This window comes from Falco biarmicus, chromosome 1 (genome assembly GCF_023638135.1).
Source record: "Falco biarmicus isolate bFalBia1 chromosome 1, bFalBia1.pri, whole genome shotgun sequence".
Classification (NCBI taxonomy): Eukaryota; Metazoa; Chordata; class Aves; order Falconiformes; family Falconidae; genus Falco; species Falco biarmicus.
In genome coordinates this window covers 3,556,072-3,583,278 of record NC_079288.1, presented here as the reverse complement: position 1 = coordinate 3,583,278, position 27,207 = coordinate 3,556,072, and the positions used below count along the sequence as shown (strand labels likewise).

Sequence of the window (27,207 nt, the reverse complement as noted above, 5' to 3'; positions counted from 1 at the left end):
CTACAAGGATATACTAGAATAAGTTTTACCTAGAAATAACCAGAAACTGTGGATAACATTTGCTGTGATTATTCAGCCTGTACCCACAATTTCAGTAGATAAAATTTCATTTTATCCGCTCATGTTTCTGGCACCCACTCTGGAGCTACAAAAACATTGCCCAGACTCAAAAGCTGCTTCTGATTTACTAACCTTTAATTTTGGACTGGCAAATATTTTTCACCAAGCTTTGAGTGGAAGCACTTTTATCCCCAGATATTGATCATAATGGAGATATAACAATAGATACAGCTGATCTCCAATTAGCAGCAATTAAACCAAAGAAACACATCCCAAACAACCCGGAGTCATCTCCCACTGCTGCTGCACCCTCATGCTTCCAGCCCAGGCCCTATCCCCACGTAACACCAACCAGAACCAATATTATATTTGTGGCATCCCCCATTTCTCCCTTGGTGCCCCCTCAGGCTCTGCTGGGCCCTCCCGAGGTTTGTAATGCCTATGTGTGACTGAGTGTATAAATAAACATTTATCTATGTGCATGTATGTATTTTGGAAGGGAAGAGCGTTGGGTGTAGCGGTGATTGTGCTGTTTGGTGCGGTGGGCCCAGCTGGGACAGCTGCTGCTAACCGTGCACCAGGTGACATTAATCACTTTGGTAATTAATAATAGCAGGCGGCGACCGCGTCTCTGCGGTGTCACAGAACCATCCCCAATGCACCGTTTTACTCTCTCAAGCCCACGAGTTTTTTCAGTACTGGCTGACGGGCACACGCCGCTCAAGCTCTGCCGGCCCTGCCTCAGGGCTCTCCTCAGCGGCAGCGCCAGGGTGGGCGGCCACGTCAAGCCTCCCGCCGCCTCAGGGTGGGCGGCCGCCTCAGTCAGGCCTCCGGCCGCCTCAGGCCTCCCGCCGCCGGGCTGTGGCCGGCCGCGTCTCCTGGCAACCGGCGGGCGGCCCGCGGAAACGGAAACGCGCGGGGCCGGCCGCCGGCGGGGGCCGCCGGGAGCGGGGGTGGGGTCGGTTTAAACGGTTTGGCCGCTCGGCCGGGCCGGCGGGTTGGAGCCCCCCCTCAGCGGGGAATAGGCCGGCCCGGCCGTCTTTACCACGCGGAGCCAGGCCTGGGCGCTGCGGAGAGCGAGGTAACGGCGGCGGCGTGTCCCGGCGGAGCGGGGCCGGGGGAGTCTCGCCCAGGGGTGCCCGGCGGGGGCTTGGGGGCGGCTTGTGGCATGGCGGGGGCCGGGTGTTTCGCTGAGCGCGGCCCCAGCAAGCGGCCTGGTCGGGCAGCTGAGGGAAGGGAAGCAGGAAAACGCTTGTTCCGGCCCGGCGGCGGGGCTGGAGGTGTTGCGGGGCCAGGCCCGGCGCTGCGGCAGCCCCCCCGCCGTGTGCGGCTGCAGGTGGCCGAGAGACGCTGGTGGCGAGCTGGGGTACAGGGAAGGTGCGGGGCCCAGCTGGGAACCTACTGACAGGTGACCTCGGGTAAGGGGCTCTTGTTGGGCTGTCTTTGCAGTACTCCTTCGTTAAAACCCAATTCTGACAACGTTTGCTTGCTCTATTTCTTTTAACTTACTTATTTGCTTATGTTTATGTGTATTTAACAGGTTTATTTGCTGTTCTCCATCCTTTTTTCCCCTCCTAAAAGATAAGATACTAAGTCTAAGGGAAAAAAACTTAGAATGCAGCTATGACGCAAATGCCTTTAGGTGGTTTATACAAATTGTGTGTAATTGAACACTTGTGTGGTTGACTTTTCATTTTCAAATCTCAGCAAACCCATTTTTGAAATAAGCTGAACATCTGTTGTTTGTGAAGAATCATCTTATGGTGTTTATTTAAACATAATAAAGTACTTAGTTTTATTTTCCATATAGTTCCAAAGTATGTCTTTGCATGGCATAAGATGAACAGAGACTAATGTATAGAATCATAGAATCATTTAGGTTGGAAAAGACCTTTAAGACCATCAAGTCCAACCATTAACCCAGCACTGCCAAGCCCACCGCTGACCCATGTCCCCAAGCACCACATCCAGGTGTTTTTTTAAATACCGCCAGGGATGGTGGTTCCACCACCTCCCTGGGCAGATGTTCCAATGCCTCACCACCCTTTTTGTGAATAAATTTTTCCTCATATCCAATCTAAACCTCCCCTGGTGCAACTTGGGGCTGTTTGCTCTTGTCCTGTCACTTCTTACTTGAGAGATTGCCCCTCACCTTGCTGCAACCTCTTTTCAGGTAGTTGTGGAGAGATAAGGTTTCCCCCCTGAGCGGCCTCCTCTCCAGACTAAACCCATGCCCCCCCCAGTTCCCTCAGCTGCTCCTCACCAGACTTGTGCTCCAGCCCCTTCAGCAGCTGTGTTTCCCTTCTCTGGACATGCTCCAGCACCTCAATGCCCTTGAAGTGAGGGGCCTGAAACTGACCGTAGTGTTTGAGGTGCAGCCTCACCGGTGCTGAGTACCAGGGGATGATCATTGCCCTGGTCCTGCTGACAACACTGTTTTGGACAGAAGCCAGGATGCTGCTGGCCTTCTTGGCTACCTGGGCAAGCTGCTGACCCGTGTTCAGCCGGGTGACATCCAGCACCCCCAGGTCCTTTTTGGCCGGCCAGCTTTCTAGCTGTTGTTCCCCGAGCCTGTGGGGTTGCTGGGACCCAAGGGCAGGACCTAAGCACTGAGCCTTGTTCAAGCTCATACAACTGGCTTTGGCAGTAGTATAGTGGTGTTTGATCTTTTGTACTTAAATGTGAATAATTTTGCAGGTTACCTTGTGTTCTTTCAAAATGAATGGTGAAGAGGAAGTCTGGGAAAAACTAGATGCAGAATTTGATCACTGTGTTGTGGATATAAAGCCTCATGTTCTAAAACTACAGTGTAGGTCAGGTAAATATGTTAACGTGCATGTAAAGAAACACTAATAACAAAATCTACTGATAATTATCATGTGTATTTATATCACTTTATTTAACCATACACTTAATTTTACAAGGCACTGTTTTGATGGGGAGTTTGTACAACATCTGAAGGTGGATTTTTTTTATGTAGCTACTGCTATTGTTTGAGCTTATCTGTCTTACCTTCGTGATGTAAATGTACTTTTGCATAAATACATTAATGTCTTTTTTTTTACAAAAACAAATCCAGTAGAAGCTAAAAGCTTTTAAAGGACATTGTTTTTGAGACTGCATTTACAAAATTGCAAATTTTTTCAGAGATAAAGTTTTTAAAATTTGGCTTAGGAATGCATAATAATAGAAACATCAATTGATGATGTTTTGTAAATCTAATGATTAGAACAAACTGGTTATTATTAAGGACATGAACTCTGCAAATTAAGACCTTGTTTTAGAAATATTCAATCAAATGAGTAATTTTATCATGTGGTAGAAAAGCTTGTGTATATAGTGTTTTTTTAAATGAATGAAGATTTATTGTGTGTTTAAAACATTAATGCTCATGCAAGCTTTATGTTATAGTCAGTGGCAGCTCTTGCAGTGAGTTTAGAATTCCTGGTGTTGTATGAGTTCTGTACTTACTAGAGATTGATTCCAAAACATGCTGTTCCTAGAAGACATGTAAACTTCTGGAAAACAGGAATTTATGGAAAATACTTCTGGATGATGTAAATATGAACTATTATTAAAGACTTATTTTTGATCTAGGTGTTCAACCATTTTTGCCCTTTGGTTCATACATTTGGGTTTTTTGTTTTGCTTTAAACTTTTGGATGGAAGGGAAACATCTACAAGATCAGTGACCAGTAATGGCTTCTGTTATCTGTGTGTTGATTTGCTCTGAAAATGTATAGTGATTATATATATCTATATTTTTAGAACGACAAAGGTGTGCACTGTGGATTAAAAAGCTATGCGAACCCTCAGGAGCAGGCACAGGAGCGGCGGGAAGGAAGAATAGAAACCTATATGCAAAACTTTTGCTCCACATGCTAAAGCGAGGTGTGCTGGAAGGTCCTTTTACACATAAACCAGAACCAGGGATACTGAAGACTTTACCTTCATACATGGTGGGTGTAACTTCTTTATAAGACAGACTTGCAGTAAAAGACTCTAGAGGATGTACTTTGTCTTAATCAGCAGATAGTTCTTGTGAAAGAAAAAACCCACTTAAATGAGGTGGTTTTGTAGCCTGAGGTGACTATTGCAGTCTACCTTTCTATGAGAGAAAAGATATTGATATTTCACACAGATATTGTTAAGCTTGTAGTTTGTTTTCTGAAGATGTGATTATACTGTGGCAGTCATTGGCATCAGCTTTAGTGAGGTAACAGTCCTAATTTATGCTAAAATTACCCATACTCAAACAAGTAGAGTACTGGAAAACACTTAGACCATTGCCTGTTGTAGTAGTTTCCATGGGTTGGGAAGGTAATATTTGCATATCTCACTGACTTAATTGGAAAAGGAATTTTTATACTGCAAATATTCCTGCAAGAAATTACGTAACAGTGTAAAGAATATGTTTGTGTAACTATAGTGTTGATTTTACATTTTTTAAATTATAGTCAATTTATTGTGATGAAGCAAATACAAGAGTTCGGAGTAGTAGCCCAGACTGCTTACCTGACTGGGTAGTGGGAGAACTAAGAAACAGTGAATCTAAGCAGGAAGAATCATGGAAGGTATCATCTAAAGAGGAATTACCTTTAGCAACGCCACTTACATATGGGTAAGATTCCTGCATTTGCTTTAATCAATATTTATTCATATTTAATAGATGTTTGATATGATAAGCTCTGTCTGTTTCAATTTGTATGTATGAATTTGTCACGCTGCCTCTGGGACTCAGCTTAAATATGGTGTTTGTACTTTATATACAGAGACTCTGATAATAGCTTCTAATTTATGATAACTTTTATGCTTTTCTGTTATTACGTTCCTCTGTTATGTCTTCTTCTCTGGCTTCTGTAAGTCTTCTTCTGTGTCCCATAGCTCTATCCTCTTTCCCTTCATCTTGTTCTTCCCCTTTCAGTTACAGACACTTAGCATGGAGGATCAAAAAGGCCTAATAGTTTGAGAAATTTAGCAGCCGCTGAAGAGAGGGCTTTACAGTGATTTGGGCTGATGGTTACCATGGGGTACATGTGACTTGCACAAACAGCTTTTCTACAGATGTAGGAATAGTCAAAGTCCACTTTTTTTGCACCACTAGTTGTCTTCATGCTCTGTGTAGACTTCAAATGTAGATAATAGCTATCGTTCTAATATTCTAAATATCTATCAAATAAGCTGGTACTCTGGTTATGTTTTTGAGACCTCAGATACTATGGTGGAAAAGCACAGTGGTCTCAAGGCAAGAGACAGAATTCATACAGAATTATCTAACTGGGAGTGGGAAGCCCAGACAAATGTGGACAGGCAGTAAGGAAGAAATGATGTGGTAAAAGACTGCAGAGATGCAGAAGACTCTCAGGCCAGATTTTTCTTAAATTAGATAAAAATAGTTGCTGTCCCCTTGGAGTTCTTGTACAGTCCTGTTTTCTGCATGTTGATGTATGAAAACTGGAAAGTGGTATTAACTAATGAAGCTGAGGTGGATTAATCTTCACTATTTCTGTACAGTTCAAAATATAAGGAATGTACAGTAAGCAAGTGACAAAAAATGTGGGGAGCATAGATTTATAATATTAAATTTAAAAGTTATAAGGTCCTAATGGTAAAAGGAGCTTTTATATAAAATAGTTTTAAATTATTTTTTCTGTGGAGGATAGAAATATAAGCAGGCATACAGATGGTAGATTTAAAGGATGTTCTATCGTTGTTGCTCACAGCCCTTTTAGAGGAAACAGAATAGTGGCTCCCTGCAGATAGGCAAGTTTTGCTGTTCTGTGACAAAGGAAGAAAAATTAGATGCATACAAAGAAAGAGGAATTTGATCCATCTTTTTGTGAGCATGTTACTTCTTATTAAACACTTACCTGTTTGTCTTACGGCTTTATGAAATAGCAAGATTTCTTCGTATTTCCTTTGAATCTTGGATTACAGAAGGTCAGACTGGACCAGATATACTTGTGAGAGCTGCAGCCTGTGGGCTACTCTGCTGTTTTGTTTTGTTCTCTTGTGTGGGGAAGATTGTTTGCAATGACTCCATCCTTGTTTGAACAATCTCTGAGTTTGATTTAAAATCTTTTGATTTATATCATGCTGTCCACTACAGACATGCTTTGTTGGTGACTAGCACCCCCTATGCCTAGATCGGGTGTTTGTCATTTGGGTAACGCAAAATTTTCAGTATTCCTCATTTGCAGCTGTACAGCAGAATCCTGAATATCTGCAGCTGCACCTTGTTAAGGCAATCCATCAGACAGTCTCTTTTGGTAGGTTTGCAGGAGCCAGTAAACTTAAGCTGCATCGTTGGTTCCAATCCATTGGGTATATAGAGCTGTTTACAGAGCAGGTAGGGGAATGAAATGTATCAGATTAAGGCTTGTTTTCCTCTTGGCTTAGAAAAATGTTGCTGCATTATTGATAGTGTGCCAAGCTGGTTGGTTGGACACTGTTGAAAATCACAAGCTTTTTTTCGTGTCCTGTTTTGTGGGAATCTTGGGTAAATTTCAGTTCAGTTTACATTCTGAAGTATTTTCTTTCTTGTTTTTCTTATACAGTGCAATTTTGTGCTGATTATCAATATCTGTGTTCTTATTTTTTTTAATGTGGCTGCATTAAAGAATTCATGGATGGAATTACCTCTTGTTTGCTTGTTTTGAGGTTTAGTTAATGTTTAAACTCTCTGAAATCTTTGGTGAAAAAAGCAGTCTTAGAGGTAGAGTGTGAATATTATTCAAAAATCAGTAGGTGCTGTACAAGAGGAAGTGTGTGTTTGCTCTACTTCTATATGAAACTTCTGGTTTAGTTTCATTCCATTATAAATATGCTCACAGGTTTTGTTTCAGAAGTCTAATGCTCTTCTTAGGTGTTTGCTTATATTTTTCATAAATGGTTATCATTAGCTGGTTTTTTTTATATTTTATTTTTAGGTACACTGATGTTTATGCTATATATCACAGTGCAGAGTCCCACATTTTTTAACTTCTCAGTGATTTGAATAGATGACAGATAGGCACTCTTGCAAGTTACATCACATTGATATCGAGTATCATGAAACTTTTCCTCTGTGTAATTCTAACAGTCATTTGAAAAGTTGCTCTTGGGACTCTTGCATCTCCTCTTTCTGAGTACTGCAGTGTTAATGCTAAGGGGTCTTCTGGTTGCTTGAACTCAGATGCTCTGTGGTTTTGATAACAGACTTGTGGTTTAAGAAACAAAAGTGGGGAAGGGAGAAATTGCCAGCTTTGTTACCATTAGTGCTTTAGTCTTGCTGATACAAAGAACTGTTGGGAAGAGCTGTTCAGATGCCCTCAATAAAAAGAATGAAGTTTGATCTTATGAAAATAAGGAATGTGTTATGCTTTAGAAATGCTGTCGTGCCGTGTCAAGATACCTGGCATATATCTGATCAGATTGTCTTGGTTGCTGGGAGTGGTGCCATCATGAGAAAGGATCACTCTGGGTGTTCAAAGCAATTAAGCAATACCAACACAACTGGGCCCTATTAGGCCTAATCTAGCATGTTGGTATCTCTACAAGGCCACATCTGCAGCATAAAAATGCACCTAATTTCTTCAAGTTCCTTACCTGTGCTGTCAGCTGCAGTGTTATTTGAGTGGGATGAGGCAGCATACTTTGGATCCAACTGGGGCTTGTCACCATTTGAGGAAGGCTGAGTACAGTTCCATCTACTCAGTCTCTTGATTCTCTGTGATGTTTTTCCTCTCTTTGGTACTTGGTTTATAGTAGAATATTGGAGATCTGACCCCTTTTCCCATTCACTATCTGAACCTAAGATTCAGCTTGGTCTGGCAAAGTTCTCAAAGTCGTAGGTGGGCTATTTAGACTTTATTTCATTTACTTTGTCCTGTGGGACTGTAGCAATACCTGACATTGGTGATCAACAGATGGTTCCCAACGCTCTGAGTTTTCTGGAGACCCTTACTGCATATGCATTTCATACCAGCAGAAGCACGTAAATGGTATGGCATAAATTGCTGGTTTAAAGAAATCTGAAAGTGAAATTTAGCTGTATAGGTATGGCTGTGCTAGTGGGTACTCATACTGAGAATGGAGCTGTGTCTAAGGAAATTTGAATTTTGTTGGCAATTAGAAATTTTGATAGCTCTGTAGATTACATACATTAATCTTCATAGAAATGAAAAACTTGTTACATGTATGAGTTATGCAGGAAGAAATAGTGAAGGTAAATGTTTCAGCTGTTACATTTTGTAGAAATAGCTTTTTAAAAACTTATTTACAAGTGTCTATATTAAGATGTTGCTATACTCAACATATAGATCCTGTCTGTCTTTGTATTTACAGTTTTGAATGAGCTGTCAGTTTAAGATGTAAAATATTAATTTCAGGAATCTGCAGTTTGTAGAGAGAGTCAGCAGATGGTGATCTTGTTACATTAGACTTGTCTCTTTACTCAGAATGTGCATCAGGAAAATTGTATCAACAGGCATGTAATATATGTGGTTGGGTGAAAATTTTGCCTTCCAACCATGACTCAGTTCTTACAGATAGACTACAACGTTTTCTCAGGGTAAAATAGATAATGTCAGTGAGAAATGTTTGAGTAATTTTTTTGATGTTGTTTATCTCAAGATTCCCTCCTTTTAAAAAAAGCAAACAAATTGAGAAGTTCTTTTAGAAGTTATTTTTATCTTTCAGTACACAAACAACTTTACATAGAAAAGCCAAAATACTCATACAGAGAAGTATATCTGGCTAAATAAGAAGTAGATAGACAAACCTTACTTGCAAAAACTAGGACGTAAGTGAGTAAGACCAAGCCAGCTGGTGCCAGAAAGGTGCATCTTTATTTTGAAACATGAGAGAATTTGTTTTAGGAATGTGTAGTTTGGTTTGAACAGAAACCTGGTCTTTCTGACCCCATAGGAAAATTCTACTGTATGTTTATAGATAATGCCTGAAGAATATTGTTAAAGGTCAGTGTGTAGCCGTTTTGTACCAGGAGGAACCATTGAGTTTCCCTTACTTTGTTCCTAGTAGGAAATTATTTACTGATTTTTTATTAGCAGCAAATTGCTTCCTTCTTCCAGGCTAGCTCACTGTTTTGGCTGAAGCAGGGCTGTTGTCAAGACTCTGGTGGTTCCCCACTCACCTGTTGTGGGAGGAAAGAAAAAAACTTTGTAATTTCTGGAGCCTGACTTTGTATCAGCAGAAGGCTGGGAAAGGGAGTGAGTGGATAGTATATTCTTGATATGAGCAAAATTGTGGTCCATCCTTAATGGTTTTTCAAATTCTGTTTATAGAATAAAGCAAAGCAATTTCCTTTTCAGTTCCTCTTCAAAATAGCAAATACAGAACTAAGAATGTATCTAGACTTTCCCCTCATTTTGTTAATTTAGAAATATTGCAAGTAACTTGGGTTGGTTTGAATATTTATTGATATTCCTTAATCTCTTAATGATAGGGGCGTGGATTCTGTTTTCTTCCATTTTAAACAATTGAAACTTTATTGAATTTTTAGGTCATCTGAGTATTGTTCAGGAGAGTTGGCTGATGAAAGTGCAGATTTACTGACAGGCATTTGTCTCCTTTTAATGAAAGATAATTTTGTGTCAAATGAACACTTGGTAAGAAATGCATTATTTGGAATGCTAGAGATAGTCATTGCATTATATTTCTTTTGATCTTTTTTACTTCTGAGACTTTGCTTATCTGAAGTATTTACTGCTCTGTAACTGTTATTTTGCGTCCAGGTATGTTGTTGGTATTTGCTGGTGCTGGAAGGGAAGGTATGCTCCCAGTTGTTATATTTCACTGTTCCCTGCTGTTTTGATGAAAGCTGGGGCAGTGTGCTTCATGAACAGTTTGTGTTTGTCTTCCTAGAAGTGACTAGTTTGTATTGTACATCCAACAGTTGTCTTTCTGTTCATAAACACTTAATCCGTCTCTGTCTTTTTGGCATAACTTACTAATTTGCAGCCAGATGGAAGGAAAGAAAGGTATTTTAATGGTCTGATTTGATTTTAATACAATATAGCTAGTCATAGGAAGGTGAATGGATTAAGAGGATTTTTTTAATTACTTTGTGTGGATTTGACAGCGGAGTGTATGCCGAAGGGTGTTTTGCTACTGCTTTGGATCTTTTGCTATATCAACCTATTTAATAACCTTATTTTTATTTTATTTTGTTCCAGGCTGTTCTTTCCTTTCACTGTTCTGTAGTTGAGAAATGTCTGTTGACCAGGTGCATCAGTGAAGGTTATCTTCACCTGTCTGCTATTCTTAATTTCCTTTTGTTCAAGTGTTTTATTTATGACAAAAGCTTTTCCAGAAAATCCCTGTTCTCTATTTTTCTCTATTGGACAGAGTACTTGTTCATGCTGTACTTGTATCCTGAGTTGTGGGCCTTTCTTTACCATCCCCCCGTACATACCACTGTAGTCCGTAAAATAGAGCTGAAATAAAATGCAACTAATGCAATCTTTATGACTTGTATCTTTGACATTTTACTCTGGCCTTTCAAGTCATCACTTTTCTATTGAGCTGTATGTGTAGTTCTTGTCCTTATCTTTGGGTTTGTATGTTATATGATATACCTTGATCTAACCTATTTTTTTGGTCTTCAGAGTCTTCTCCTCTATGATGTGGCCAAGCATCACCTGAATTCTTTTTTGTTCTCTGACTTGCTGGATTTTATCCTATGCTGTCTCATATGCTTAGCAATTTTGTTTCAAAAATATTCTCCTAGATCAGCCTTGTTGGCCAGCTTAGATGTATTCTAAAATTTGTTGGGAGATGTTGGATCATGTAGTAATAGAAATGCAGAAAATGCCTTTTAATATACTGTGATACACACAATATTGCTGGTGGTTTTGTTGGTGTGGGGTTTTTTGGGTATTGGTTTTTTTAATGGGATGCTTAATGCTTTTGTTTGCCTTTAACAATAATTTTTTCTTCTACTGTTTTTGATCTTTACATCTTGACAGTTATTCTCTTGTATATTTTCAAAGATTTTATTTTAAGATTAACATCCTTTGTGTGGCACAAGTTGTTGAAAATGATTTCTCTTTCTGCTTGCTTTTTTTTTTAATAACAGGGAAAGATTCAAGTACGATGGGAAGTCAGCATTAAGATCACATTCTATGAGTCCTCCTCGCCAGACAGATAGAGATAACCTAGCCACACCACTGTCTGTAAGATGCTTCTCCTTTTTGCCATAAAACTTGTTCTAGTTTCAATTAATTGTTTGTGTATATCCCTGTAAAGCTGTTACATCTAATTGCATGAGTCATGATCCCTGTGTACAAGTGCAGACATTTGGGAAGGAGATTTAGGAAGGACTAAAGCTCATCAAAATCTGCCCTCTGCCAGTGCAGGGGAAAAGAATTTCTTGTAGGATGCTCTCAATTCATCCTAATGGTTGACCTCTGTTTAGTGTAGTGTGTTTAATGTCTGCTGCATTGTTTTCCCTTAGGCTTGGCAAAACTGACTGTATTGACATCATCTTGTATTTTGCAATAGTAGATTAAAGAAAGCTGCATAGATGTCTTTGGCTCTGTTTAGTGATGGTTGACCTCTGAAAGAGTGAATTTTGGACAGTTCGTTTTATCAAACTTTCCACAACTAGCATTATGGCTGATGGAAGGACACTAAACAGACTTTATGTAAAACCCTTTTAGTCCAAAATATTTAATAACATTGTATGTGTAATTGCAGGCATTTAAACTGAAATTTACTCCTGACAAATATGTTATCAACTAGTATGCTGTTTTCCTTCACAAATGTGTACTGTAGCCTTGTAGTGTCTAGTCTTTATTATTGGAGAGGTCTGTCTCGTACGATTCTTTTACCACAACCAGTGCATCTGTAACAGCTCTCATTCCTCCCTGAAACACTGAATTTGCTGTATGTCTGTTGTAGGTCTGCCCACACTTATTTTTTGATTGTATCAGAGGAAGTTTAGAAATATTGCAGCTGGAAGTGGGCTGTTGACACCTGAGCAATTCATATAGATTATTCTTACCCTTCTTTACTGAGCACAATCAAGAATTTATGAGGACATGAAGTGCAAGTGGGTTAAACTGGAAGCTTGGTTGTGAGGTCTGTCTTTCAGAGGAAATTTGTGTTCTGCTATGCATTTGGAATAGAGAACTAGCAAGGGGATGCTTTGTTGTGGCAGGCTGCAAATGGTCTGTGGGCAAAAATCGAATGTCTCTGCTCTAGGCTCTGGTTGGTATGAATGTACTTGTGTGTCTTGGTTGTATATATACAAATGTAATTTTAAAAAGAAATGCCATAATGAAAAATAAAAAATAAAACAGATGCTGGATTTACTAAATTTCTCCTTATTGGTTTCCTGTTTGTTTTACTTAAAGAAATATTTTTTATGGAATGGTTATTGTAAAGAAAAGGATTTCCTTCATCTGAAACCTGGATTTGGGGCTTTAAAGTTTTTTTGGGTTTTTTTTGTTGGCGTGGTTTGTTGTTGGTGGCTTTTTTTTGTTGTTGTTGTTTTGCTTCGTTTTTGTTCCTGGCTCTGCCACAGGCTTCCAGGGCAGTATTAGACAAATCACTGCACTTCATTGTTCTTCAGCTCCATATACTGGATTCTGCTGGGATTACAGCTTTAAAAGGGCCTTTAAGTGAAATAATCCTCTCTAGCTTTGCCAAACAGTTTGATGGAAGTTTGGCTGGCTGGAACAAATAATATCTTGTTCTGTTGTCAGTGACGCACAGATGTTCTGGCATAATTCAGGCCCAGGTAAAGGAACAGGGAGTCTTTTAAGAAACATTAAGAACTGCTTCAACCAAGTGTTGATTAACTGAAGTCAAAGCTGCATTCACTATACGTTCATAATGAATGAGCAGTTTTAAAAAAGAGGTGCTTGCATGCCAATACACAAACCTCTTGCTGACAAAACTTGGTGAGACGAAGTAATTCATGCTTCATTGTTCTGTTTTTTTAAATAGCCTTATATCTCAGTTAAGGAAAACTTTCTATACCAGCTCCCCTACTTAATACATTAAATACAACCAGTAGTTACTGTTATCGTAGAGGAAAAACTTTCTTCTGAAAGACATAGCCTGGCGCAACAGTAACGACAGTCGTTACAGAATGTTGGAAATTCTTTCTGCAAAGAGGACCCCAGGCTTGAGCTGGGCAGGAGTTAGGCAGTCCTCCGCCTTGGCAGTACTAGCCACTGTAACTATCGCTGCCTTGCTGTGTTTTTTTGTTTTGGTTTTGGGTTTTTTTAAATTTATTTGAAGGCTGATCTCTGAATTCTGGATTAGCCCCACAAAGACACTGTTGAGATGGATCATTTCTAGAAAAAGTATGTTGCCTGAAGAACAAAGTATTTTGATTTTTGTGTAGTAAACTCACTCTTTGTAAAGGAGGCTGTTGCTTTGGAAATAAATAAAATAAAGAACAAAATTAAAGTGAGGAGGCAGGCTAATTTATCATCTGAATTCCTTTCTTAGCACAGTATCCTACTGGTAACTGAGCCATTTAGATTAAAGCTGTCAGAGGTATCGTGACACTACTAAGAAGTGCAGCATAGGCACGGCCAAGTCAATGAGAAGCTTTTTTTTTTTTTTAGACTATATATCTGCCAACTCTTCTAATATTTTCTTTGACTTTTTTATGTTCCAGGACCATCGTCATAAAAAAACCAGTTCTTTGGATGACAGTGACCTTGAAGCACGTCTCAATAGTTGGAATCTTGGGGTAAAATAAACAGAGTACTTATTTATTGACCTGAAATGACAACTCCTTAATAATGTAGCCTGCATCTGAATTTAGTCAACAAAACTTTATGTAGGAATCCATCTTCTAGAAATGAATTGGTAAAGCTTGGAAAAATTAATGATGAATGCATGTCATTTTGAGAAGAAAATGTTAAAAATGCCTCATTTGTAAACAATAATAATCCTATTGTATTCAATATAGCTACTGATAGATCAAGCAAAATAACAATACCTGCTGGTCAAAACCAAGTGTCTTACTCTGGTAGAAATTCAGACTGTTTCGTGGTAACTCAACAACATAATTTTGTATTTATGCTTGTATAAGAGAAAGAAAAGCTTGCCTTTCTGTATTTTATTTTTTTTTTAAGGAATACATAATTTGCAAGCTATTAATACAACTTAACAGGTCTTTTTGTCAGAGTTTGGCTCCATTTGGAATTGTTCAAGAAGTCTTTCAGTGTGTTCACCCCTTTCCTTTTAATAATTAGAATCTTTAGACCAGCTTTGTGGCTTTTTCTCATGGAAAGAATAACATGTCTTTGCAAATGTTTTGCTGAGGAAAGAATCTACCTTTGTGGAAGCTTCTGCAGCACTTTGGCCCATGTTCTTGTTTGGCCTTGACTTTAGAATTTTTTTGTGAATATGGTACTTTTGCTACAATGCTGAGATTTTTTCCTGACTTTGATGCATCAAAACTAAAGTATCTGAAAGAGAATCTGCTGTGGATAGGATAAGGAGGAGTTCTTTCTTGGACATCTCAACAGCTTCAGAACTAGTGTTTATTGGATCTCAGCAAAAACTTAGAAGATACCTTCCCAAAGCTTTCCAAGTTTATATCTCGGAGGAATTTAATCTGTATTAAAATTTTTTAGGCTCTAAACCACTTTTGTAAAACACTGCTGTAAAATCAAATCTATTCTCAAGCTTTCATCTTTTCTTAGGATTTGAACACATCCTCTATATTTTTGGGCTGGTGAAACTCAAGAGGTAAATACAGTGAGGCAGTAAATACATTTTTAAAGGAGAGATGAAGAAATTGCTAGCTATGATTGATGCAAACCTGTGTTAATTTTCTTTGATGTTTGTACAAATTTAATACACGGGGCTTGATCTATGTGGTGTTTCTGAACAGCTAAATATTTTGGACCTAGACATATTAGATGACTTCAAATTTTATTTTAAGTCTACTATCCCCTTGGTTGTATTTTCTGTGGTATTGGTCCACAACAATATTAAGGTCACAGTGAAGTTCCATCTCTCTGTAGCTGTATTCTGCTGTATTTTTTCTGTCATGATGTTTTGTCTTTTTTTTAACCCTTTTGCTTGTACCACCAAATCTTTAACCTGTTTGATTAGGATTAATATCCTCTTAACAATTTAATTTTATGAAGATCACTTATTTTAATAAAGATTGTTCTTTCTTTTCTTTCTCATTTTCTGCTTACTCTCACAGGTTGAAAGCTCACTCAGTTGTATTTGGGAGAGAGGGCAGCTGAAGTTAGGAGGGATGAGAGCTTGTTTCTAATGAAATACTTCAGCTTTGTTTTTTTAAACATAGTCATGTATTTTCATGTTGTCATTTTAATCAGTTACCAAATAATCTTCCTTCTTTCTACACTATTTCAGCCCAGAGGGATATGACAGCATTTGAAAATCTTGCCTATTACACCCAATGTTTTGCATTGATGGCTAACTTCTCTTCAGTAAAAACATAAATGTTAACTGTTTTGTGTCCTTGGTGTTTCTCGTGCCATTTTGGTGCCTCTTTGCATTCTAAATGCAAATTGCTTGCTTGCTTTGCTTCTGAGAGAGAAGGAAGTCTTGACCTTGAGACAATCCAGGAACTGCCTGACTGCTTTCTCCAAATTGAAGGTGGAGTTTAGTGAAAATGCTGGTCTGGGTGCATGGTATTGCTCTTTGGAACTCCGTGTCTTTTACAGGGTAATACAGGAACCACTTCTAGCGCTTCCAGAGTTAAACAAATGTGTGTTTTTAGGAACTGCAGTTTTGTAAGGTGGGGAGACTGGATCTTCAGAAAGCTTTTTGATAGCAGTCAACTCCAATTTGCAAAAGCACTGTGCAGGTGTCTTTCAGACAATGTGCAAGCAGTCACTTGCAGTTTCTATATGTTTGGGCTGCATAAATACCTGGATTATAAGTGCAGATAATTTTAATACTTTGAGCTCTTAAAGCTTAAGGGGGAAACTTGCTCATGGCCATTTTACAAATTGTTCCAATTGATGCTGACAAAGAATCTTTTTATATCCAACGTTCTTATATCAGTGTTGATCTGCCTACTTGCTTATCTCTTTAATTTTATTTGTTTTTTATTTCTTTTTCTAATTGAAATTCCAGTTTTCAATCACATTGTGTTGATAATGGATGGTTATTAAACTATGATGATCCTCCACTGATATGGGAGCTCTCTTGGATAACAAATTGGCTACCGTGACACATAAATCAGTTTTTCAAGTCTCCTCTCCAGGGATGGTAATTAAACAAGTCGCTAGTGAGAGACTTTGATTGCCTGATAAGACTTGTTGGGAGTTACTTGACAAAGAGGATTTGAGGTTGTAAAAGAGCGGTCTGTCAGCAGTTGCTGTTGAGCAGTGTTTCCTTGCTATGGATCACGGCCCCCAGTGGGTTCTCAAACGGTCATGAAGTGTTAAGTAGAGTTGCATGCTTACAGAAGAATATATAATTAAAAAAAAGAGCTTACTAAATGGTGGCAGCACGTCATAATCTGGAAGGTTTGAGTGTAAGATGTGACTATTATTTTAAGCATTTACATTGCTGTAGGAGCATCTCACTATCTTTTAATTGCTAGCCACATTTGCAGACCATTTTGAGAAACTTAAGTGATCCCACCTCAGATACAGAAGACCCTTGACCCAAAAGAATATTTCAGGAATGGGGAAAAGTTAGGAAATGCAGAACAGCTTTCACTTTCAACTGCCTACTCTAAAGAACAGTTGTTTTTAAAACGCTTTTCAAAATTTCTTTGGTGGTGGATTTTTTTATTTTTAGTTTTTCTTGTGTGTCAAGGAATAAATGTTGAATCGAGGTTGCTAGTCTGGCAGAGAATGTGTGCTTCCATACATTTTCTTTGCAGTGATGGTGACAGCTAATCCTAGGAATTTCAGACAAGTCCTTATACAAGGATTTTTGTCGGTAGCAATCCTTGAAATTTTAGGAAGCTATTTTTGTTTCAAGCAAATATATGTGGAGAATATGCTTTTATTCAAGAATCGGCAAGTATCTAGATAGGTGCTCTGCGTAAAGGTGAAAAAAGTTAACATCTTCCAGCTTGAGTTGTTGCTACACCTTCACTGTTCCAGTATAGTTTGTCTGGATTATAATGACCGTTATAAACTGCTTATCTTTTGGGCTTCTACTTTGATGTATTGTAAACTTCATTGTCTTCAAAGGTTGTGTATTTTTAAGGTCACAGACTGAATGTGTTTTCACTTTTTATTATATGCTTACATCAGTGGCTGAGATACTTTTATAATTAAAAGTATTGTAGAAAGTTTTGGGAAATAATTTTTATTATTTCTCTATTAAGCAGAGACGTCAAATCTTAGGAGACTGTAATATGGAGGCTTCAGATATTTGTTATTAGTAGTAATAACATTTTTTATGCAGGAAGTAAGACTGCTGCCTTACTTTGCAAATATTGTTGCTTCCCGTGAGTAATAAAATAATTTTTTCCATTTGCCTCGCAGCATTCCTGATTATCTCTATCAAACATTTTATTGTTCAAGTTCTTTAGATTCTAGTCATGCATGAATAAATGTTGGTTTCTTTTTTTTAAGTTGAGGTTTGATTGTGATAAATTTGCTTTTCATACATGGAATACTAATATAAGTAATTTAAAATACATTATAAAATGTGTGTTTCTTAGCTTTTATTGACTCTTATCTAAACTGATGTGGGCACTATCCTTTATTAAGTGTTCATTCCTTGAAGTTGCGTTTGCATTGTAGAAAATAAGAAATCCTATTGTGTTGCCATTCAAAGGGAAAAGTTTCAGAGCCAGGAGTTGAGCAGACAAATGCAAGTAATCTTTGGTTGTGTTGCCGCTTTGAACTTTCTTTGTCATTCCTTAGCTGTTTAGGGACAGCCTCAACTTCACATTAGTTATATCTCAAAAATAATAGAAATATTGTGAAATATATTTAATATCGGGAAAAGAAGCTTGCTGGATCGTGGAATTAAACTTGCTACACCCCTACTCCCCAACACCCTTCTTATTTTTTCCTCTTGTAGTTAAGCTTTTTAAACTGTAGACAAACATAATGTTTGGATAGAAAATTTTGTGTAAAGGAACAGCAATGAATTGAACCCCTGCATATTCTTACCTGACCTGCCTATATATATGTTTCATGATGCTTCTGATCCAGCTTTGTTTGTCATTGTAGCCAATTTTAGGTGTGACAAAGTAACTCTTTTAAACATCCCAGGAAATTCAGCACTTCCGTTTTAGGTAAAAAACATACAAAGAGATTGTACCCTCGCAAAGGGGGTTTTAATCAGGGAAAATGTAATTTTTCATCACCGGAATTCAGCCAGGACAAGAATTAACTGTTTAGCTTTTTCCAGAAGTGGTGTGGGGTCTTCATCCCTGGACCCTCAGGACTTGCCCAGAAGAATTTATCATGGGAAACGTTATTGCTTAGTAAAGGTTTAAGAGGACTTAGACCAAAGAAATTCTGTGGTCAGTGGCTGGCATTACATTCTCCTTTCTTGCAGAAATTACATATAACGCAGGGTTAAAGCAGACGCAAGCACAGAGAGTTCTTGGGTGGCTGCAGCAGCAGTGTATGGTATGCCTGTTTTGTGTACTTGGCTCACATCTGCCTGTGTCTTTCCAGTCTAGTTAAGCTCAACCATTTCTGTACAAACCATTTGATTATCTTTTGTTTGGTTTCTTAGTCTGTCTGCTTACTATAAACATACCTACTGTATATGTTGTGGTGTTGGAGGGCAGCAACACTGTAAAAACTTTCCCACAGTGAACTCCAAGTGATGTTGTGACTTCAAAAAATAAATTCAACTTCTATGCTGACAAACAATCTTCATGTGCTTTAATGTCCTTCCACTAAGACTGCAGAAGCAGCATTAAAGTGAACTTCCCTACAAATTATGATGTTAGATAAGAATGTCCTTACTCAAATTTCCTGAAGCTACTCAGCAGTTATTTCTGTAGGGAACATGCTAGCTGGGTTTGTTAGATTAAAGTAAGAATTTAGGGCAAGGTTCAGTTTAGTTGTTTACCATTTCAAAATCTTAAGTGTTCTTAACTCTTTCATGTGTGTGTTTTCCATCCTTGTTTTGAAAACAATCACATTCTCTCTTTGAAGAAGCTTAAGGGGGAATGTGCAACAAGTCTGCTGTTCCAAATGTGGTTTTTTTTCCCTGAATCTTAATACATACAACATACCTTCTGACTCTGTTACCGAACTGTAATAAGCTACAGTCATGCATTACTGAAGATAAGTGTACCTTGATAAACATCTTCCAAAGAACGAAATGCGACTTTGGAAGGGGTAGAATGGAAGCATAACATTAACGTTGTCATTGTGGTGGTATTTACTGTGTCAAAAGAGCAGAAGCTTTGGTATACATGACAGATACCAAGTTTTTGCACTATTTTCAGCCTGAGGGATGAAATGTAGTTGATGTCTGAGGATGAGTCTGGTGCAGGTACTTAGTGCTCAAAATTGTAAATTGTGCTTTTTCTGCACTGTTCTTGATTTTGGGGGAAACCATTTCAGCTCAGTTTACTTTTATCACTGCCTCACTCATTGCTTGCAGTGGTAGCTTATGAATTGTATACTGCAAAAATGTTTCATTTTGACTGCTGTAGGTGGTGTTAAATAGAAACTGAAAATACTAAAGTTAAAAATTGCAGCTAATTTGCCTCCAATTCAGTTTTGGAATCTGTGTTTTTATGCAGACTTCTGCCATACCTCTTTCAATTTAGGAGGATAACTATATTTTCATGAAGTAGATAACTCCTCTTAAGTAATAGGGATCTCTTAGTGGGGATCTGATCACCCAAAGCCTTCCCAACTCTGGTTTATGAGGACTCAAGTACTAGAAGGTGACCATGCTAGTCCTCACAAATTGAAACATGGTTTGTTGTCGGTTTGACGGCATAATAGAACAGGAGAATCCAGAATCTTTTCTACAAAGAAATTCAAAATGCCATTTTTGTTAAGAAGTGGTATTTAGAAGTTAGAGTTCAATTCTAGTTCAAATAAAGATGTCTTTCATGATGACATTTATTTGGTTCATAGTCTTAAAAAAGCATGTGATTTACTGTTCTTCTCATGGCCGTCCTTCAGTTTCATACATATGTATTTTGGTTTGTCTTTGACCTTTTGCTTGTTATTTTTAAATTTGCATGTTTCTCATAAATACAAGCTTTTTTCTTTTTTGGGCATTCTTTATTGTGATATTCCCTCTTTAATGTGGTATAATTTTGAGAACAAGAAGTTTTGCAGAAGACCAGCATGAAAAGAATGAATGTTGAGGCATTAAATGTTTACAGATCAGTTTAAGTGGATATAATCCACAACAAGTAACAAAGTGGGAACATTTAACTTCAAAGCACATATGGCTGCTGTTACAAAATCAAAAAATGCAAGACTAAAGCCATACAAAGTATTAGAGACACATTTTCCTTCTTTCTCATAAACAAGTAAGATATACCTTAGCTTTTTACATTGGGTTTGAAATGAAGACTGTAAACATTTCACGGTCAGATAAAGTATTTGAATTAATTGCAAATATTTACAATGATCTTTAGCTTTAAAAAAGCAAAAGTAAAGGGTGACTGCATTCATTCTGCATAAGAGAGGGGGCTTTTGGAAAATAGTTATGCCTTTGAAATGTGGTTCTGCAGCCTTACCTGCTGGAATTCTGCGAAAGCTATTGGTGAAGGCTTTCCGAGTTACCTGCTGCTCTGTTTTCTGGGGAGCCAGATCAGGCGTCTGCCTTGAGCGTTTGGCAAGTTGCCTTTAGTGCTGGGCTATCTGTGCAGGTGGTGGTGAGGTGTGTGGGGGGCATGGGCAAGTAGGTGAAATGACCTAGAAGGAAGAGTAAAACCAGAGAATTATAGACAGAAAATACTCTTGCAGGTACGCATGTCGGACAAAGAAAATCCTCCTAATTTTTTCTGGTTTAGAATGTCTGTACTTTTGACTTCCTCCCTCTCTTGATTATTTATTTATCCCCCTCCACTGTTATCTATCTTCTGTGGTTAATGTCCTGTGATGTTCTCACTCCTGTATTCCTCTCCTCACCATTCTCCTCTTCTGTGTCCAAAATTATATTTTTTTTTTCTTTTTGCAGTAGGTTCATGCAGGATTCCTTTATTCACTCATGTCCACTCATGTTTTTTGTATGCCAGTCATTGTGGCGTAGTCAAAAAAAGACACCAAAACCCACTGAAATAAAAACAATCTAGGATGTTTTATATGAAAGGAAGTTTAATGCATGTGTTTTAGTGAAGTCATTGACAATAAAGAGGAATAGGTTATTTGTTAGATGACTGGTGTTCTTATACTTTCAGCTACAGTATTAAAATATTAGATAATACTATTCATTGAAATTGAATGTATATGTTAAATGTGAATACCTACAACTACTTTTGGGTGAAATATGACAACTCTTGCACAGCATATAGAAATCCTACATAACCTTTTAGGACAGGAAATGAATAATACTGTATCAAATTGAAATTTCAGAGGGATTAAGCCTCTTTTTCACTGATAAATTCAACACAAATTTATTTCATAGTACTGGGGAAGGTGCAAGCATTTGATAGATTGGCCTGCCTCATAGATCAATTTAATCTTAAAAAAAAAAAAGTAGACTAAATGTTGTAAGAAGTGAATTAGTCACATTCATATTCCAAATCTCACTGCCACATTTTACAAGATTATACCCTTGGAAGCTTTTCTTGGGTGTTACGCATTCTCTGTGATGTGATGTTTGAGCCTCATCGTCTGAGAAAATTAAAAAGATATAGCTGTCTGATAGAGGAAGTGGGTTGTGAACAATGTTTTGTATTCAGTTCTTAAAAATAGTGATTAAAAGAGCTGCTTTAATTATACAGTAGTGTTAATGAATTATTTCCGTATGTTTTGTCTCTATGACTTACATGTGTGGATATAGTTTCAATGCAGTCAAACTGTAGTTTTTCAAAAAGACTAGATGAAAATCACTGTAATCTGTAAATTTATTCTAGCTTTACACTGATTTAAATGAAAAATTATACAATAAAGCTGGAAATCTTTTGCATAAACTATCTATTTCACTGCCAAATTCTTTTAAAACATGCATTGATGGCATTTTTACAACCACTGAAGGTTTTTTTTTGGGGGGGGGGGGGGAGGTGCGATTTTTGATCCATTTGCATTAGGAAACACTACCTACTCAGCAAGTTTTAAAATTTTAATGTCCAACAGAATGATCTCTTACAAGGATTTTCTATTTCCATAACTTGTAAAAGGTGGCAGTATGTTATTGGACCTTTGCATTCTGCTGAGTGCTTTTCTTAAGGATTGCTGAAATGTTCTAAAGGAGAAAGAATTACGCCCTGGAAAATTGTGTGTTACTTGTAGGTTACAGACATGTATCTAGGGACAGTGCTATTTTGATTATTTGCAGATTAACTGTGTTTTAATAGATAAAACCTGCTTTCCACTAGAAAATTTGATTGAGCTGGTGTGTATGTCTGAAGGCATGCTTAAATCCCTTCTACTGTTGTTCTTTTGAGTTACGGTGTTATATATAAATATAGTTACTGTGTTAAGTGCATCCTTGCTGATACAGATTACCTCTCAAAGGATGCAACCAAAGTTGTCATTGCAAACTTTTATTAATACTTGGAGATATTTCTTAGTGTTGTAAGAAAAAATGAGGCATAACTGACCTGATTACTTTCTCTCTAACTTGTTTTTCAGTTAGAAAATCCAAGATACTTGCGAGAAAAACCGATGCCAATGTCTTTGGTAGGTGTTTATATTCCCTTGATATTTTATAAGAGTGAGAAAACATGCCTAATAATTTTCATTTCTGGTTGGGATTGATTTTACTTGGAGTTACTGTTTTGAACTTAATCAGCTGTTTTCAACTTGTTCTCATTCAATAGATGACACCCAAATTTGGCCTAGGAAAAAGTAGCACTTTCCGTGATGAACAGACACTATTTCGAATGCATGAAAAAGAGGTAAGATTCTTTTTGGTCTTTTTAGAAAAAGAAAATTACACCCAAATTAGTATTAGGGCATTTTCTTTGGAAATTAAGTATTCACAAAGCGGTTTGTTATAGCAGAAAATCTCATGTAAGAGAATTTTTGCTGAAGTGACAGGGCTTTTCATTAAATACTTAATGTATTTCCCAATTAGGGAATAAGACAGCCTTTCTGAACACATTTACTGTTCCTTTAAAGGAAATTTTAGTGTAGAAGAGTTTGAATTCTGGGAATTTTCCCAACTACCTTTAAACAGAAGCAATGAAACCCTTGATTTAGTGAGGATTTTTGTTTGCTTTCTATATACCATTAAAAATCTGCAGATCTAGACCTTGTTTCTATTAAGACCTATGTTATTTCTACATTTGCCTCATTTAGCTCCATTTCATTTTTATTCATATAGGGTTTTGTATTATTTCTTTTGAGTGTTGTTAATTGGTGAGATTACTGCCAAAGCGTGCCTAATCTGATTCTCTTATACTGTGTAATTTTGTTTTGAACAGGTACAAAAGTAAAGTTTTGTGGTCATTTTCACCTTTGCCACAGCTTAAGGAAGTTGTATGCCTATGATACTTTTGTCGTAAACTACTCAGTTTCTCTAAAACATCAGTCATGAGATACAACTCAAATGCGCTATGTTTAGCACATAGATATTTCAGATTATTCTGAAACCATGTGAGCATTACTTTTGTGTGTGTGTGTGTACAATCAGTTAATCAATACTCTGGTAGACCAAGCTTCAGGAAAGGAAATTCAGTTATGTATTAGGAAAATGAATCAACCCCCCCCCCCCCAACCACCAAACAAAAAACCAAATCAAAGCAAAAAAGCCCCAACAAACCAAATCCCACCCCTTCTCTCTTTGCCCTTCAAATTTCTGTTTTCATCCGTAAGCTCTTGGAAAATCGAGGCATATGTAAACGGTTCCCAAGCTATGGACATGGACTTCGACCTACACAGGGCTCCAAATACGTACGAGTGGGAAAGGAGGGGGCATCATCTACAAGCCATGAAACTGTCTCTCCTTTTACTTGGGTGGTTGTAAGAACAGTTATGAATTAGAACTGTCCTGAAGTTATTTTCAAGACACTTCAGAAGAAGTCTTTAACTGAGATACAGGGGAGGGTAAATTGTTCTGCAGATACTTCCATTGTCAATGAAGTAATGTATATGACAGTCTGCTTTATGTTGCTAGCTGGCGGCCTGGTTTGGTGTTTAAACAAGCAGCCTGATACGGCAGTTGCACAATACATGTGCCTTTCACTCTCTCTGCTCTGCTCTAATATTGACTGTTCTTTTGTATTGACAATATTCAAACCACCATTGCCTCAGGATGATGCAAGGTTTCATAAGATGTGAAAATAGACCAAAAAATAAATAAATTGAAAGCACAATGTTGTCATTTAAATAATATTTTCAAATTAAATAAACAGGAATGCATGCCAAGTAGCCACAGAAACTACTCAACGAATACTTTGCTAGTTCAGTGGAAAATCCTCTAAACCACATAGTAAAAATCCAGTACTCTTTGCTAATGGTACTCAACTGTGGGCTGGTTTAAACTGGAAAGGTTATAGACAGTATTTCGCAATCACCATGTGTGTGCTATTAAGTAGAGAACTTAAATGTGTTTTCATCTTATTCTGTTTGTGAAGCTCAATTAAGAGTAAAGCCTTTTCATTTATAGAATGTAAATGTATTAGCAGAAAAATAGTGCTGTACAAAAGAGTTTTGGTAAACCCTTAACTGTTTTCAACCGCTTTGTAGTAGAATGGGAGAACATAAAATAGGATAACTGTGGGTTTCTGCTTTTAACCTTTAGACCTTTGTTCATAAACCATTCCTGCACCTGTTTTGATTCTGTAATGCTAAACACATGGCTCTTTTCAATGATAACCACATCACAGATTTATGAAAATGTGAATATCATCAGGCATTGGTTTTTAGTCGGATTTTCCCTGAATACTTCTGACATGGATTAAACCGTTTGGGAAACTGTCATTACTGAAATACAAGTTCAGACCAGGAAGATGCAACAAAACAGGGATGTATCAGTTTTCAGCAGTACAGCAAAACAGAACAGATGGCATGACTGGCTTATCTTGATAAATAGGAAAAAGTGTCCCTTTGAACTTCACCTTTGGTCATCCTGAATGCCACCCAATACTCCATGGAGCATAGGAGGGGGGAAAGAAATAGTTCTTATTTGTGATTTTTCAGAAAAACAGAACCAATGCATTTTCATGGATTGAGTACCAGAAGTAAGATGAAAGAAGTGATTTTTTTTAATGTATTCCCAAATGCTGTCTTTTAAGATGCAGCCTTTTTAAAAAACTATTTAGAACCTTTATCATCTTAATCTTTATTTATGTTTTTCTCCTTTTTTTTGTGAACACTCTCATTTGCTGCGTGACATAAATTTTGTTTATAAAGACTATCAAGCTGTGTATGTAGTTTTACTACACCAGAAGTGTTGGGATCTAGTGATATATTAATGTTAAGATAAAATCAGCATGCTAAAGTGATGATGTTATAGTTAAGTCTTGGTCTGGCTAGAAGTGTTCTGAATTTAAGGTGTTGAAAGCAGCAGATTTACTGTGCTTCTCACTTATCTGGCAAGAGATAGTAACTTGAAATGGAGAGAATTGCATAAGGGCTGTGATTCAGATTTTCCCCAAAAGGGACCATACGTAAAATGTAGAGGAAAGAATGCAGGGGGGGAAAGTAAGTTGTGGAACTTGGGAGGGAGAGTGAATAACATTTGCTGGAAAAGAGGTGGGATTTTAGGGGAAGAAAAAACCCAAATACTTGAACATAAAAATATGTGTCCCGGCAGTTAGGAGGAGAATGGTGATCAGTGAGCACTGCCCTTTTGGATTTGATTTCTTCCTCTTAATTGCTCTCTTCTATAACAAAGTATTTAAATGCATAAATGTTTCATGCATGCCAAATTAAAAGCAATAAATAAAACTAATATGGAGACAGTATCCTAAAAGTAGGACTACTGTAATTAAAGTTAAAATTAATTTTTACCAGTGTTAAAACTAACATTGTGCTTTTAGCTACATCATGGATTTGATATTTTTCCTCACTGAAAACAGCTATTTTGTTCACATCTTCCAAGAACATTAACAAAATATATCAATATTATTCTCTTCTGTATTGTAATAGAAGAAAAGTGTTTGTGTGCTAATGTGTATGTATGTCTCTAGAGTTTAAATCTGCTTGCTAGATGGATATAGATACATATGTGCATCGAACTAGGAAAGCTGAATATAGCTAAAGGAACATACTTAGGCATGTAATGGGGCTGGTGGTCCTGTTTATGCCTTTTAAACTCCAAGGTATTTACTAATAATGAAAGTGTTTTTGATGGACTTTCTGGAAGCATTTGAGTTCCAAAGGTATCTGTAGGTGGGCCCAAAACTTGACTCTTAAAATAACTGGACCTGTGTGTGTTGGAATTTTTTTTTTCATCCGATCCCTCTGTTCTTCACTTCCACTTCTCTTCCTTTACTGTTCCCCTTCTTTTGTCATCCTGTTAATCCAGAACTGTTCCTGTCATACTTCTGCTCAGAAATGTCTTGCTGTTTTCCAAGGAGTAAGAATTGTTAAGTTTTTTAATTCTGGTGAATATTCTTGTTAAAATGTAGGAATGTATGTTGACTCCTGTTCACACAGGTGTGTCCCATGGGAAGGGACAAGAAAATGCAAAAAGGCAGATATGACATTATTACTTTCATCTTGATTTTTCACTTTTCCGTAACTTTTTTTCTTATGACAACTTGGTTCTGAAAATACTGGTTTTATTCCCTTAAAAATATTCCAAGCCGTGTGTGTTGTGAACTTGACTATTATCTGGTTCATTTGAATTTTCTCCTTTTATCCACAAATCCGATGTCTAGTTTGAATGTGGTGTCTGATTTATATTGAGAATTCAGTTGTAAACTGATTCTCACCACCGAGTAATTGTTCTGAATAGGAATCTGTTAGTTCATGTTTTAAAAACTCAGCAATCTTGACTTCTGTTAGCATGATTCTTGGCTGATTAATGTCCTGTTCCTAAGAACATATGCAAGTTGTCCATTGTCTTCCGTGTGAGGAAATTGCATCCTGTCTTGCTTTGATAACTCTTCAGAATGTAACGTAATAA

At 37.5% G+C, this 27,207-nt stretch overlaps 1 protein-coding gene across 3 annotated transcripts in view; it reads left to right on the top strand.

Annotated features, from left to right (window-relative positions):
* Positions 1 to 991: 991 nt before the first annotated feature.
* Positions 992 to 27,207, top strand: part of CEP112 (centrosomal protein 112) — a 171,843-nt gene continuing 145,627 nt past the window's right edge. The window contains exons 1-8 of one of the 3 annotated variants that reach the window (XM_056330394.1): positions 992 to 1,141; positions 2,758 to 2,878; positions 3,829 to 4,019; positions 4,518 to 4,681; positions 11,138 to 11,234; positions 13,694 to 13,768; positions 22,764 to 22,811; positions 22,952 to 23,029. In XM_056330394.1, coding sequence (XP_056186369.1) covers positions 2,779 to 2,878; positions 3,829 to 4,019; positions 4,518 to 4,681; positions 11,138 to 11,234; positions 13,694 to 13,768; positions 22,764 to 22,811; positions 22,952 to 23,029 — 753 coding nt within the window. In that variant the 5' untranslated portion in view covers positions 992 to 1,141; positions 2,758 to 2,778. Of the gene's footprint in view, positions 1,142 to 2,757; positions 2,879 to 3,828; positions 4,020 to 4,517; positions 4,682 to 11,137; positions 11,235 to 13,693; positions 13,769 to 22,763; positions 22,812 to 22,951; positions 23,030 to 27,207 lie in introns of those variants that run through there. The other 2 variants (XM_056330410.1, XM_056330402.1) reach the window with 2 other exon arrangements.